This window comes from Tripterygium wilfordii, chromosome 11, assembly GCF_013401445.1.
Source record: "Tripterygium wilfordii isolate XIE 37 chromosome 11, ASM1340144v1, whole genome shotgun sequence".
Lineage (NCBI taxonomy): Eukaryota > Viridiplantae > Streptophyta > Magnoliopsida > Celastrales > Celastraceae > Tripterygium > Tripterygium wilfordii.
In genome coordinates, this window is record NC_052242.1 from 9,773,290 (window position 1) to 9,789,336 (window position 16,047).

The following is a 16,047-nucleotide window of genomic DNA, read 5'->3' on the forward strand; positions in this document are numbered from 1 at the left end:
ATATTTATAAGGAGGTGTGTGGGCTTAGTCTGCCCCTGCGTGGGGCCTGTTGACACCTGTACTTTCATAGGCTTGATCTGGTGATGTGTCGTATATTGTATTTGTACTTGTAAGCACTGCTCACCTGTTAGTAAACTCTACTCAATTATTCTTCTTTAGCTCTCTCTTTTCTTTTGCTTTTTCTTTTTTTTATCTTGATTGAATAATAACCATTAGGATTATTTTTTGGAAAATTTAATAACGCGACATTATAAAATAACAATGATCTAATTCATGAGGACAAAACTACAAAGCAATGATGAATAGCAAAAGAACCCACTACACATAAAAAAAAGGACCGAGTGTGTTCAAAGATTAGATGACGGAGGAGGCCATTGGAGAGACTCAGTCACTCCACTACTGATGCACTCGCCGATTATTGTAAGGGAAAGCAGCGTATAAATTCTCTAATTGCTGAAGTCTCCCTCCTCCCTTTAGTCAACCAAGAACACTTGAGAAATGGTAGAGGAGGAAAGAATTGTTGTTCCTAAAGTGAAATTGGGGAATCAGGGACTCCAGGTAAGAAAACCCTTTTTTTGGTTTTTCTTTCTTTCAAACCCAGAAATGCTTCACGAAGTTCCATTTTGTTCTTCTTTTGGTCTAATGTTCGATCTGCTGCGTTGTGTTTATGTAATTGTTCGCAAGCGTATTTGTAGAAATGATGAATTCACTGATTAGTTCATAATCAATCAGGACTATTGTTGTAATCTGATTCAGTGATTAGATTTAGAAGACTTAATTTGGGTTCTTACTAATTTGCTTGCAGGTCTCCAAGTTGGGGTATGGATGTACGGGTCTTTCTGGAATGTACAGTGATCCTGTACCTGATGACGTTGGCATATCCATTATCAAGCATGCATTCCATAAAGGGGTTACCTTTTATGATACAGCAGACATATATGGGACCAATCATGCTAATGAAATTTTAGTTGGAAAGGTTAGAAATCCTCTTGTTCTTAGAATATATGGTTCTGTCTTGTATGAAAATATTTGTTTTTATAAGCAAGAGAATATATTGAAACCAAAGGAAGTACAAAAGGGCAACAGGTGATGGCCTTACAGTAAGAACACAGCAACAGAGCTAACAAGAGCACAAATAAGAGAGACATAGGAGATAATTGAAATAAAAGACAAGCCAAAAAAAGGATATCTCCTAGAGATTTCTGATGTGACCTTCTGGTGAGGCTATTGATTCTTCAGGGAGGGAACACAGTCACGTAATCCGAAGTCCTATGCACGCCATGCTTGGCCAAAGAGTCAGCCATGCTATTGCCTTTTCTTATTGTATGATGCAGGTTTACATTGGGCAGCTGGACCCTGAGATTTCAGATTGTATTTGCTTATCTGTTCTAGCCTCCAAGGCACAGAATAACCATTAGATGCCTATTTAAGGGCATTTTCTGAGTCTGACTCTATTGATATGGTTTGACTGCTGAAATGGGGACTTCCTGCAGTCAGCTCCATTTCCTTTCTAATTGCCAAAAGCACTGCATTGTTGGAGTCACATATTCCCACACTACAAGAAAATATACATTTGAAAGTTCCTTTCTCATCCCTCAAAACAGTGCAACACCTCAAATATCTGTTAAAAATATGAAAAATACTTGTATTCGATCTAGTTAGTGCACTGACTGCCTAATTAACAATTATTCTTCAAACTGTTAAATGTTACCATATTTCTTGTGGTTTATATGTGGTGTTGAGTAGTCAACTTGAGTCAGCTAAAGGGGAACTTTAACTATCCAACATTTTTTTAAAAAAAATTCCCTTTTTTCTTTTTGCTTTTCTGATGGATCAGCATCTTTGTTCTGTGAAACGTCAAAGATGAGAAATTTCATAAACCATATGTGTTTGTGATTGTGTCATATTGTTTGCCAACAGATAGCACCTTAGTTCATGACTTGCATAAAGATCTAAGGATTCACATAGTTGATGTCAAGACGTTTGTTCTTAAGAAGGGTTACCATAAGAGAGTTCCTTTGAGAACATCCGATAAAATTGGAACGAAGCAAGGAATATCCATAAAAGAACGAACAGTTTAGTTAAATTTCACGCTCTTTCATTGTTCTACTTTATTTATATTTGGCTCTGCAATCCAACATCATGTTTGTGGGTGATCCAAAAAGGCATATGGCATGTAAAGTGAGCCAAAATGGTCCAAGCATGTGATGGTCTCAGAGTTGTAATTTTATTGTTATATCTTTCTACCTGCTTCAATCCACAGAAAAGGAAATTTAATTTCGTCCATTGTCGGATATTTTTCTTTGTTTGAAGTTTATACTCACCTCAACAGGATGGTTAATTTTTGGTCAAACTTTCAGGCACTAAAGCTATTGCCTCGAGAGAAGATCCAGTTGGCCACAAAGTTTGGAGTAGCCGGATTTGAATCTGGTACTCTTGTGTTAAAAGGAACTCCAGATTATGTCCGGGCCTGTTGTCTGTCTAGCCTTAAGCGGCTTGATGTGGAATACATCGATCTCTACTATGTACATCGAATTGACACATCTGTGCCCATAGAGGACACTGTAAGTGCTTTGTTTTGATCTTTTGTTCTTTATGTGTGTTCTTTTTAATCTTATGTTGTTTATATTTCTGGTGGTATAGATTCCATTAGCTTTTTAGGTAATCCATAATTTCTCTTCAACCCAAGTGCTGTATTCGGTGGAAATAGCTGCTTTTGAGCATAACTAAAGTTTTCCCTAGTGTTTCTTTCTTCTAGATGGGGGAACTAAAGAAGTTAGTGGAAGAAGGAAAAATCAAGTATATCGGGCTATCTGAAGCTAGTCCAGACACAATAACAAGAGCACATGCTGTTCACCCGATCACTGCTCTACAGATGGAATGGTCCCTTTGGACTCGTGACATTGAGGATGAAATAGTCCCTCTGTGCAGGTTCCTCAACATTGTGCCAATTTTCTTTTTTAAGATCATATCTAGATTTTACCAATCCTATTATATACTAATTAATCAAGAATGTTAAGGCTATTTCAACTTTGAATTCCAAGTTGACTCCGGAATATGATCTCTTTGTGCGCTAGTGTATTAATTTTAAAATTTCTTTCATGCCTATGTTTCTTGTTGGACTAATCTTCTATGGACTTATTTGCTATTGACATCATTTTCCTTTGTTACAATTTTTAGGGAACTTGGAATTGGTATAGTTCCATACTGTCCTTTAGGGAGTGGAATATTTGGTGGGAAGGCAATTGTCGAAAGTATCTCAGCAAATAGTTTTCGGGTGTGGAACAGATCTGTTTTTTGCCTTAATAATTGTGGTTTGTGAGATTTCGCCTTAATGATATAGGTGTTAGCAATCTATCTGGAAAAAAAAATATTTTTTCCTTTTATTTCTTATATTACTTAACATCTACCTTCCTTTATTTCTTACCTTAGCAATCACTTCCAAGGTTTCAAGGAGAGAACTTTGCAAAGAACAAGATATTATGTAATCGCGTGGAGAAGTTAGCTGAAAAGCATGGATGCTCCCCTCCACAACTAGCACTTTCATGGCTTCTTCATCAAGGGGATGATGTGGCACCTATCCCTGGTAAGTAACTCTCTTCTGTTCCCATTTTCGATCCATATATGCTCTGCATCAATATTTACATTTTAACATTTATGATAATAAGTATTTGGCTGTCTTTCTCTCGCTGCGCAGGGACCACTAAAATTAAAAATCTTGATAATAATATTGGTTCTGTAAACGTGAAGCTGACAAAAGAAGATTTGAATGAAATCTGTGATGCTATACCCATCCACGAGGTGGCAGGGCCGAGAGAACCAGAGCAATTTGATCGCTTTTCATACAAGTATGCTAACACACCAGCGAAAGAAAGCAAGGCACACGCTTGAAGTAATTGAACTTGCAGTTTATGCACATGTTTTCCGCTTTATATATGCCAACTTGGCAACTTCCAACAGCAGTGCAATGTGAGCTGATAAGCACCGTCCACGTTATTGGCTTAGGGAAGAAGCTTTTTTCTTATGAATGTGCTGCTAAATGTTGTGTTTTGCCTCGACAGGGGAATGACATGCTATGTTGTTGAAGTAATGAGTACTTCATTTTTCTCATTTGCCTTTCAATAAGTTAAAAACTCGTACTCGATAACGCCTGTGTCGAAGAAAAACAAGCTTGGAACATGTAATGCAACATCTCATCAAGGTTCTATGGTTGTAAGAAATTTAAGAATTTACTTTTGATTCCTGTTTTCGTCCCTTCTGAGTTCATTAAACATATTTCTGTGCTTTATGCTCACTTTTGAATTCTTGAGTAATAGTTTTCTCATCTTAACAATTTCTCCACTACTTAATTTGATTTATTTTTGACCCACTAAGATTCCGTTTGTTCCAAGGAAAAATTACTCTTGGAAAAATCCATAGTTTTCAAGAGGGAAAAATAGTCAAGTCTTCAACATATATATAATATATTTCATTGAAAATATGCAAAGGAAACTCGTGCCTTCGAATTATTTGCTTATGCCTTTTTGCTTGCCGTGCGAATCTCGTTGGTTGCTGACACCCATTCCAGTCCAAAACTATTCTTAGTTTCAACATATTCTAATTTCATATTAGGATGTGTAGACTAGTTAGTACAAAAATAGAGTCACCTTGGTGATAGGCCAGGTAAATAAACAATAGGGTGGTTGAACTTGTATTTGAAAATTTTGTACAATTTTGAACAAGAAAAAGAATAATCAAAAGAACAATAACAATCGCCTAAACGATGGTTTGGTCAAAGTGACATAAGCAATGATGGATGGCCAAAGAAATGAAGAACCCATTACCAACCAGCTTACGTCAAGGACTCCCGAGTGTGTTCAAGTTCAACTATAAAGATGGAGAAGCATTAACCATTGTCGTCTCTGGTAAGGAAAAGCCCAGTATAAATTGTCAATCTCTCTCTGCAGTCTGCAATCTCCGGTCGCTGAAGAACAGTCAAGAAATGGCAGAGGAGCAAAGAATTGTTGTTCCCAGAGTGAAATTGGGGAATCAGGGACTCCAGGTAAAAAAAAACCCATTTTGGTTTTTCTTGCTCCCAACTCATAAATGCTCAGGAAGTTCTGTATTTTACTTATTTTGGGACAATGTTGTTGTTCGACCTGCTGCTTTGTGTTTTATGTATTATCTGAAAGATTGCTGTTTTAAAAAATGATAGTTTCACTGATTAGCCCCTGTTCAGTCAATTTTCTACCTGTAATCTGATTCAGTGATTAGAGTTTAGAGGTTTTAATTTGGGTTGTTAACTTCTAATTACATTGCTTGTAGGTATCTAAGTTGGGGTTTGGCTGTATGGGTCTTACTGGAGGCTATAATGATCCTCTACCTGAAGAAATTGGCATATCAGTCCTCAAGCATGCATTCGATAAGGGGATTACGTTCTTTGATACATCGAATGTATATGGAGCTAATCATGCTAATGAAATTTTAGTTGGAAAGGTATAATTATCTTGCTTCTTCAAATCTATGTTGCTTAGTCTTCTGTGAGCGTATCCGAGAAGATGATAAATCTAACCTGAGAATATGAACTTTACAAGCATTTTGAAATAAAGTTTACTAAAAGTATCCTGCTAAACTTACAATTGTTCTTCTAACTCTTAAAATTCACTGTATTCCCAGTTGTTTAGTACCTGTTTCTTTGAGTTTTCTACTTGGAATTGCTAAAGGGAACTTTTACAAGGCAAAACTTGGGACTTTCAGTTCCACCATTTTTGGAAAATTTGCGTTGCTTATTATTTTTACTCACCTCCCCAGAGTTCCATTTTAATTTTTGGTGAAATCTTTCAGGCACTAAAGCACTTTCCTCGAGAAGAGGTCCAATTGGCCACCAAATTTGGAATAATCAGACTCGAATCTGGTGAAATGGGGGTAAAAGGAACTCCTGAACATGTCCGTTCATGTTGTCTAGCTAGCCTTCAGCGGCTAGATGTGGAATATATCGATCTCTACTATGCACATCGAATTGACACATCTACTCCCATAGAGGACACTGTAAGTGCTTCTTTTTCTCTTGTGTTCTTTATATTTCTATCAGTTGTTGATTTCCATTAGCTTTTAAGTAATTCATAAATTTTCTTCAACCCAAGACATTATTTGGTTTTGATACAAATAGGAAAGAGCGGCTCGAGATCGTAACTAAGGTTTTCTACTTTCTATTTCTCATAGATGGGGGAACTAAATAAGTTGGTGGAAGAAGGAAAAATAAAGTATATCGGGCTATCTGAAGCTAGTCCAGACACAATAAGAAGAGCACATGCTGTTCACCCCATCACTGCTATACAGATGGAATATTCCCTGTGGACTCGTGATATCGAAGATGAAATTATCCCTCTGTGCAGGTTCATTTACATTGTGCAAGATTTTCTTTTGGAAGATCCTACTCCTATCTAGATTTTACCCATCCTTCCAAGTTCATTCTGAGAGCAAATTTATCCATAATTTGAAATTGTTGCGGTGCTAGTAATAAAAAAAATCCTGTGATATATTTGCCAATTTTTCTATGAACTTGTATTGCTATCAACATCTTTTTTTTTCCCTCCCCTGTAGTTCCAGTGAGAGTGTTTATCTTTTCTTCTCTCGCTGTGCTAGCTCCAAAGCATATGTTGAGAGATTTTCTTTGTTATATTGTGCAGGGAACTTGGAATCGGTATTGTCCCATACAGTCCTCTAGGACGTGGAATTTTTGGTGGGAAAGCAGTTGTAGAAAGTTTGCCAGCAAATACTTATCTGGTACAGAATAGATCAATTCATGGCCTTAATAAGTGTGATTTATGGTGATACACCATGATGAAGTGTGGATAATTTATCGTCCCTTATTTTGTTATGCTAGGAATCACATCCACGGTTTCTAGGAGAGAACTTTGAAAAAAACAAGATATTGTATAATCGTGTGAAGGTGGTGGCTGAAAAGCATGGCTGCTCCCCTGCACAACTTGCACTTGCATGGGTTCTTCATCAAGGGGACGATGTAGTACCTATCCCTGGTAAGTGACTCTTCTCGGTTCCCATTTATCTACAGTTAAGGCATGATGTATGTATATCTCAGGTTCGAGTACCCTCTCACGCTAGTAATTATAATTAAAAAATATGCATTTTTCCATTAATGTAATGTAAGATCTGCAGCATTTGCAAATTGACATCTATGACATTGTAATTATTATTGGTCGTCTATGAAACTAATGAGCTCTATAGCGTTGCAATAGATCGTCCAAAATATATGCGGTTCATGTATGTTTTCTGGATTTGTTGTCGGAGAATAATTTTTTATCACTTCTCTCTTTCTTGCTGTACAGGGACAACTAAAGTTAAAAATTTTGATCATAATATTGGTTCCTTAAACGTGAGGCTGACAAAAGAAGATTTGAGTGAAATTAGTGATGCTATACCGATCGATGAGGTGGCAGGGCTAAGACAACCTGAGCAACTTTATCGCCACTCATGGAAGTTTGCTGACACGCCAGCAAAACACAACTAGACAGCAGCTTAAAATGATAGAAGGTGTAGTTTTATGCTCATGTTTTCCCCTTTATTTATGCCTCCTTCCGACAATAGTTTGATGTGAGCCAATTAAGCATTGTCCAAGTTATGTTAGAGAAGCTTTCGTCGGGAGAAGTGCTGCTACATGTTCGTGTTTTAAGCAGCAAATAATACTGATATCTGTATTGAATAAAGAACAAGCTGGGCAATTTGTAATGCAACATCTTAACAATCGTATGAAATTAAGAATTTACTTTCGTTCATGTGATTATATTTAATTAGTAATTTATTTTCCTCATTGTACTTTGCATTTCTTCTCCTGTCATCCTAATGTGCATTCGATAATGGCCTAAACACAGCACTTTCACAACAAATACCAAAGGACAAAGAAAGGTTAAAGAAAGCATAATAAATAAATGAAGTTGGCATATCAATTAGCAAGCATGCGTTTCGATAATGAAATTTTAATGTGTCTGGTGCCAATCATGTTGTAAAAATTTTAGTTAGAAAGGTAAATTAGTTTTGCAGTTTTGTAGTTTTGCATGTGAGATCTATATTGCATAGGTTAGCATTTTTGCAAATTGATAAGAACTATTAGTTCAATATGCAATTGCAAAGCTTGACTAGAGTCAAGAATATATGCAAACTGCTGATTGTATTGATAATGAAGAAAATTTGCCTATTACAAAAAGAAATACAGCAAAAGGAATATAAACCCTAGCTTTCGAGGGATTAGAACCTCCCCATTTCCTTTCCAGAGAAATCCACAAGACAAAATACCCTCTTCTCTGTCAACCAGCGCATAAAAACAAACACAGCAACGTGATTCAGAAAAAGTTAAACAACAAGGCTAGAACAAATGCCCCACACAAGCATTGTCATGCATCTCATGTACTGTCACATTCTGGGGTCCCTTTCCATTTGATTAAAACTTCTTGTTATACATTGAGCAGCTGACAAACCTTCTTAACATATTCAGGAAAGAGAACCAATTCTAGCTCATCAGTAAGAGACTTAGGTAAAGGTTGGCTGACAACTCCTTGTGACAATACCTACTTCAATTGGGAAACATGAAAAATTGGGTGAATAGGCAGGTAAAGCTAGACGGTAAGCAACTTCACCAATTTTCTCCATGACAACAAATGACCCATAAAATCGAGGGCTGAGTTTGTGATATGGGTGGCACACCAAGGAACGAAATTTATAGGGTTGCATCTTTAAAAACACTTAGAGTGTGTTTGGATTGAGGGATTTGGAGGGAAGGGAAAGGAAGGGAAATAGAGTTTCCTTTCAATTCCCTTGTTTGGATAGTTTATTAAAAATTAAGGGGAGGGATTTGAGGGGATTTGGAAGGAAGATTTCATTAAATTTTTGTTAAAATTCTTTCTCTCCAAAATGGAGTCATTTGGAGGGAAGGGATTACTAATTAAGTAATTTGTAAGTTAAATATCTATTTTACCCTTGTACATAATATTTTAACATAAAAATAAGGATAAATTAGTAAATTAAACAAATTTTCCTTCCTTCATTTTTTTATCTATCCAAACATGGGAGAGGGAAAAATAATCCCCCTTCCCCTCCCTTCCCTTCTCTCCCCCTCCCCTCCCTTCTCTTCCCTTCCCCCCAAATCCCTCAATCCAAACACACTCTTAGTCTTCAGGATTGAAAGATGCATCAAGCCTCTTCCTATCAACATATTGTTTCATTCTATTCTGTTCTTTGGCTAAATTGACATGGAGTTGATCTCACATGGCATCGGGATCTTGGAGAAGCACATTTACATCCTCCATAAGTGTAGGATCTCCAAAATACTTAAGAAGTATAGGAAGGGTGGACGCCCATATAATGCTTGAAAAGGGGTTATGTCTGTTGAACGATGAAAAGTAGTATTATACCAATATTTGGCCCATGGTATCCATTTAGTCCAATGCGTGGGATAACCACTAGCTAAGCAACATAAGTACTCCTCTTTACATCGGTTCACCACTTTGGATTGGCCATCCATCTCCGGGTGATAAATGATGCTCATTTTTAATGTAATGCCAAAAAGTTTGAACAAGGTTATCAAAATTTGACATAGAAACACTTGATCTCTGTCTCTGTCGGAAACAATAGACGAGAGAAAACCATATAACCTTACCACCTCTTTCAAAAATAGTGTAGCCACCTCCTTTATTGAATAAGGATGTCCCAATAAAAAGAAGTGAGCTTATTTAGTAAGGCGATCAACAACTACCAGCACTGTGTCAAACTCCCTGAACCCACAGGCAATCCACCCACAAAATCCATTGTTAGATGCTCCCATGAAGCCTTATGAGTTGGTAAGGGTTGCAGAAACCTTTAGGGGCTGAGAGTGGAGAACTTATGTCTCTGACAAATCTCACACTGAGTAACAAACTTATTAATATCCTCTTATATACCTATCCAATATAAAACCTGAGATACTCATTTCAGTGTATTTAAATAACCTGAGTGCCCTCCTTAAGGGGTAGAATGGAATTCTGAAAGCAATGTTTGTATATATGGGGAATCTTTGGGCATTACTAATCTGCCATGGTGCAAGAGACAACCACCACTCCAAGTATATGGGTATTTGCTAGCTGAGGCTACAATGAGGGCTTGAATAATGTCCTTCAGAGTCGGGTCTCGCATCATCTCATCCTGCAAATCAATGGGAGCTGAATAAGAGGTTACCGAGAGAGTTGCCAGCTAATTTGGATCCTTAGTTGTACTAGACTATCCAAAACATGTGTTGCAATTGAATGTGTGAGACTGATCATCTCTACATGACAAGGCACCCGTTGCCTTGTTCCCACTTCCTAATCTATATTGGATCTCAAAATCAAAGCTTATTAGTTTTCTTATCCATCATTATTGACCTTCGTGCACTAGGCATTGATCCAAAAGGAACTTAGGGCTACTTTGGTTCGTGCAAACAGGAATCGACGACCCAAAAGATAATGTTGCCATTTCATAGTTGTGAGAACAATTGACATGAGTTCCCTCTCGTACACTAATTTAACTTGGCCTCGGGGAGATAGAGTCTTGCTAAAATATGTCATGGGATGTCCACCCTGCATGAGTATCGCACCTATACCTGTCCCCAGAGAATCTATCTCCAGCATAATTTTTTTGAGAAATCTATCAAAGCCAGAGTAGGCACACTCACCATGGCTCGTTTTGGCTCTTCAAAAACCACTTGAGTGGACTCATCCCAAAGAAAGGCATTCTTCTTCAACAAAGAGGTAAGAGGGGCAACCAATTTACCATAGTTACGAACGAATCGTTGATAATAGCCCGTCAATTATTGATGAGTCCTTAGGAGAAAACTATGGCATTTCTCGATGCCATCTATGGGGATCGTCATCCAACAAAGATCTGCAATCTACCTAATGGAATCTTCAAGACATGAGATGAATCCCCTTTAAGTGGCTCCTTGCGCTTGTCCACTGCGGCGCGTCCATGCAACACATCTTGCATCTCCACCATGTACAACTTCATGGTTTACATATCAATTTTCAAGTCTCCCATGGTACTCTTCAACTCACCCACATCCTTCTCTAAATCATCAGCTCTTCCCTCCATTCATGACTTGGCCATAGTAAGGATCAATGCTCCGATACCAATGATAGAGTCAAGAATATATGTAATTTGTTCATTGTATTAATAATGAAGAAAGTTTGTCTAGTTTGCCTATTACAACTAATAAGGAAGAAATATAACAAAAGGACTATAAATCCTAGCCTTTGAGGGCCTAGGACCTCCTCATTTCCTTTTCAGAGAAATCCAAAAGACAAAATACCCTCCTCTCCATTGTAGATAACGGATGATACATCAAACAGCAACCATGCAAAGATGGCGAGGAGAGGCCAAGAATTGGCTTACTTGCTTAATTGCAAAATCAATATCATCATGAGGTGTGGTAGTCAAGTACCAGACTCCCAACAAGCTTGTGATTAAAGGTAGGATCAGGAAGAGGAAACTTATGTGCGCGCGGGTATGATGGTTCAAATTTTTTTGACCAATAAATTTTTCATGCAAAATTTATAGGGCAATAAGTACTTCACTAAAATTATTGTACGAATAAGTCCTTAAGTTAAACATTAAAATTTCATTAACTACAAACTTACATAAAATAAAAATTAAAAGATAGTTTTACCCTTATATGTGTTTATGCACCGTGTTTTACTGTGATGACATGCTGACATCATCAGCTTGTTTTTTCTTTAGGAAAATTTTAAAACATTTATTTCTCAAAATACGAGTCGGATTAAAAAAAATGATATATCTAGTTTCAACGCGGAAAGATCTTTCCATTGAGACTCATTTTCGATATTTCTCGGAATCAAAAAAAGGAGCTATTGATAAAAGAAGAAAAATACGAGGGATGAGCGCAACATCGTCAATGAAATTAATCTTTAGAACTTTTAGTCTTTAGTAAAAATATGATTTAAAACATTATGAATTTTATGGTGCAAAAAGAAATGGCATGGATCTATGGGAAAGAAACTTTAGGTTGATGGACCTAATGACAATTAGTCTTATTAAAGAGTGCTTTAAATTAAGGATTCACCATAGTAAGTCATGTATGATTAACATTCTCTTACTTGTTTTTTTAAAGAACAATGATAAATCCCCCATTTTTTAAACCCCAAAAGACCATCAAATCTATGCGACATAAAAATAGTCATTGATTAAAAACACATATATAGGGTTCACTTCACATTCAACGTTCCACATTAAATGAGGGTCTTTTGGGGGTCACTTTTTGGGATCTCAAGCATTATCCTTTTTAAATTTAAAATATAGATTTCATTTATCCGATGTTTTAAGAGCACTTGCTTAAGTTTCTTTAAACTGATACAAGTAGCTATTTTAGCTAACCTTACCTTTAAATTTGACAAAAAAGTGGATTGCATCAGTATCTCATACAGTTATGTAAAATAAAGAATTGCAATAGAAGTTATCTACTTCTAGATAACCACTATTGCATTCTCTACTAATAAAATAATATTATTAATTATTATTTTATATATCAAAATTGAATATATATTTCTCTCTCCTCTTCCACTTCTCTCATTTCGTCTCTACTTCCATTGGCCACTTCTTCCTGACTTCTCTCACCTTCTTCTATGTACGAGCAATTTTAGGTTTTCTACTCTCACTCTCACTGAATCTGTCCAGGTAATATAACCTTCACTGCTTCTCACTCTGATTATTTTTTTTTTCGCTTTAGATTTGTTGATTGTGGCTTCTATTTGGTTCCCTAGATTTGTCGACTATGTAGTGGTGTATTTTACTTATCAAATTTATGAAAATGTTTGTTGGGAATTTAGACTTTTTGGAACATAGTCATTTGGAAAATCTTTATTTAAAAGGAGATGAAAATAATATTTTAATGCTATAGAGATTCTAATGCATTTGTTGTTTAATAGAGAATTTGTAATGTTTGAGTAAGAAAAATAGAGAATCTGATAAGAGGTACTGAAGTGAGTGTTCTAAACATTGCATAGTATTTCCGAATTCAGAATTTTCTCATAACAATGACCTACCACTAAGGGAATTGCTAAATACACATAATTTTTTACTAAATACACGCAACATTTCAATCAATCATTCACAAAATTAATAAAATATTAAAATAATCAAAGAATGATGTGATGGCATCGAGATCAATATTTTACTTCTTTTTAATAAAACTATGTGTATTTAAACTAAAATACTACTAATTATCATATTTTATCAATATACAAGCATAGTTCATAAAAATATTACTTAGCAAAAACAATGGACATGCTTGACCACATCTCGTAATAAATTGACTTCAATTTTATTAAAAAGAATGTTATATATATATATATATAAGATATGATACATATGATTTAATTACCTTATGTAAATTTATTTAAGCGCAATTGCACATGTTACATTACTAATCTTCTACCACAATGGTTTCAGGAGGAAACCTAGAACGAGTATGCTGCATGTATGCATTAAGTTATTCCATATACGATAAAACTCATGCAGTTGGGCACTCAAACTTGAAGTAATCCCACTAAGGCATAATGGTAGGTATCGGGTAACCCCCAGCTAAGGAAACCAGGACGTAGTGATTATTATTAACGTGTCCGATAGCGATAGCAACATGTTGATACTGCGATGGAGGAGTTGATCGTAGTGGTAAATATGTGAAGCTCTGTGCAGAATTAAGAACGTGTAGTATGACATTGTACCTCGAAGCAATCAAGAGACCCACGTTTGGCATTGTCATCCAGTGCTGAATTGGTGTTGCTCTATCTAATTCAAAGAATTTCAATGAGTTGTGAACACGATATGCGTGCTCTTCACTACCAAACAGTGCAACATATTCATGCCAGAATGCGCCCAACTCACCTATCAAGTCACGACGGACAGTATCCCATGCTGCCATGCATGTTTGCCAAAACCAAGACAAGTAGCTATCGCCCGAAAGTTGCAATTTTCATCAGGTATTACATCTTGTACAGACCCAATGTAAGGATGCAATATTGGCTGAAACTGACGAAAATAAATATATTCATGCTTAATGTTACTCGATCTGAAACTCCTTTGTATAGGGAGTGATGGAGTACTGTAGAGGGATGAGCAATTGTGTCTCCTTGGTTGCTGGGAATGATGAAATTCGTGGTGTATGAATTCAAACGCAGACGAATCTGTATGAGTTACTCCACCTGCCTTTTTCATCGAGGATGGGCGTCCCATTGAAATACTATGTCTACTTTGTTGGTAGGACTGAAGAAAATCATGTTCTACGGAGTCGCCACCAATTGATTTAAGGTGCAATTGGATACCGAAAAGACCTGCGAACCAGAGAAAAGGGTACGGGGATCGATTGAGTGTGGGGAAGGTATTAGGCACCCCACAACTCCCGTTTGAAAATGGTTACCCGGATTAATCTAATGGCTATCTTATGGAAACTTGCTCTTTGCAAGGTGTAATTGTTAAAGTTTGAATTATTACTTTCAACACACTTATCAACTTATGATGGTGTTTATTTGGAGACACACTACCAACTTTTGGTAGATTTAATTTAAAACACCAACTTACGGTGTTAATGATAAAATGTCCTACCAACTTTTGATAGGTTTAATTTTAAACACCAACTTATGGTGTGAATGATAAAATGTCCTACCAACTTTGGGTAGGTTTAATTTTAGATACCAACTTATGGTTTATTTAGTAAAATGACCTACCAACTTTTGGTAAGTTTAATTTTAAATACCAACTTATGGCATAAATGATAAATGACCTACCAACTTTTGGTAGGTTTAATTTTAAATACCAACTTATGGTATAAATGATTAAATGACCTACCAACTTTTGGTAGGTTTAATTTTAAATACCAACTTATGGTATAAATGATTATTTGGAAAAGTGTCATCTATCAATTTAACCTATTATTGCCAACTTATGGCAAATTCATAAATGAAATCAAATAAGGTTCATAATTCAAATAAAGGAAATCAACTTATGATTTCTTTAATTGAAATGACCTATATTCAATTTTAAACTCATATACTTATAATAAATAAATAAAAATCCAAATAATTAATGTCCAAAGTGATAAATGTCGACATGAATGAAATGAATTACCCAACATGAGGACTAAATATACACATGTAATAATAAAATTAAAACGAACAAAAATTTGTCATAAATCGAACAAAATCCCAAAGTTACTCAAGCTCTCATTAATTCCGGTCCAAATAGAGTCCAACCCGATCCCGATGGAGCCAAGCCCAATCCACGTAGCAAATTAAACAAAAAGAGTGGTCAAAAGGAGTATTCAAATGTAATATCAAATCAAATCCATATTCAAAGATTCATATACACATATAAACATATACAATATCATACACAACCATATCATGTATGCACATATACATATATAAACACATCCACAAGCTGGTACATATACATATACAAACACAATACACTATACATATATGTGCATACACCCACTGTATATATATACACGCACAACACACACATTCACACACCACATATACATGTACACCGTATATATATACACACACAGAAGCACCCGGAGCACGATCCAACAAAGATTTAAACCCATAAAGTCAATATAAATATGAACCTAACCTCAATCTTTAATAGCTTAACCATTCATCATTATCAGCATAATTTTATCTAAACCAGATTTCAAGATCTAGTATCACACGTCAGCCATCAAAACCCCCAACATTATAACCGGGCATTTCAGCAAATATGTAAATCCAGATTTCAGTATCATAAGCGAATAAGACCCAAACCAGGAAAATCATAATCAAATATCAATATCAGCTTTCAACATAGTAAGTAATCGGTATCTTCAAAGCCAAATATCCAAATCAAGTATTAAAGTCTTCATATTAGAAGCCAGGCATCAACCAGATCCAAACCAAAAAATCAGAACCAAAGAATGAATACTAATGCCAAAACCGGGTATCAAAGCAGGTTTTAAAATCAAATATAGACGAAAGACAAATATGAACA

General features: G+C 36.0%; 2 protein-coding genes across 3 annotated transcripts in view; both read left to right on the forward strand.

Moving 5' to 3' along the window:
- Nucleotides 1-287: 287 nt before the first annotated feature.
- On the forward strand, nucleotides 288-4,253 carry LOC120009755 (perakine reductase-like). The gene is made up of 7 exons (XM_038860452.1): nucleotides 288-558; nucleotides 806-976; nucleotides 2,361-2,564; nucleotides 2,759-2,931; nucleotides 3,181-3,277; nucleotides 3,433-3,586; nucleotides 3,698-4,253. Exons 1-7 carry the CDS (start codon nucleotides 499-501, stop codon nucleotides 3,889-3,891), a joined length of 1,053 nt encoding a protein of 350 aa, XP_038716380.1. The 5' UTR covers nucleotides 288-498; the 3' UTR covers nucleotides 3,892-4,253.
- Nucleotides 4,254-4,780: 527 nt separating this feature from the next.
- The window catches only part of LOC120009753 (perakine reductase-like), a 41,885-nt gene continuing 30,618 nt past the window's right edge, over nucleotides 4,781-16,047 (forward strand). The window contains exons 1-7 of one of the 2 annotated variants that reach the window (XM_038860449.1): nucleotides 4,781-5,041; nucleotides 5,305-5,475; nucleotides 5,824-6,027; nucleotides 6,202-6,374; nucleotides 6,669-6,765; nucleotides 6,866-7,019; nucleotides 7,329-7,783. In XM_038860449.1, coding sequence (XP_038716377.1) covers nucleotides 4,796-5,041; nucleotides 5,305-5,475; nucleotides 5,824-6,027; nucleotides 6,202-6,374; nucleotides 6,669-6,765; nucleotides 6,866-7,019; nucleotides 7,329-7,510 — 1,227 coding nt within the window. In that variant the 5' untranslated portion in view covers nucleotides 4,781-4,795 and the 3' untranslated portion in view covers nucleotides 7,511-7,783. Of the gene's footprint in view, nucleotides 5,042-5,304; nucleotides 5,476-5,823; nucleotides 6,028-6,201; nucleotides 6,375-6,668; nucleotides 6,766-6,865; nucleotides 7,020-7,328; nucleotides 7,784-16,047 lie in introns of those variants that run through there. The other variant, XM_038860448.1, reaches the window with a different exon arrangement.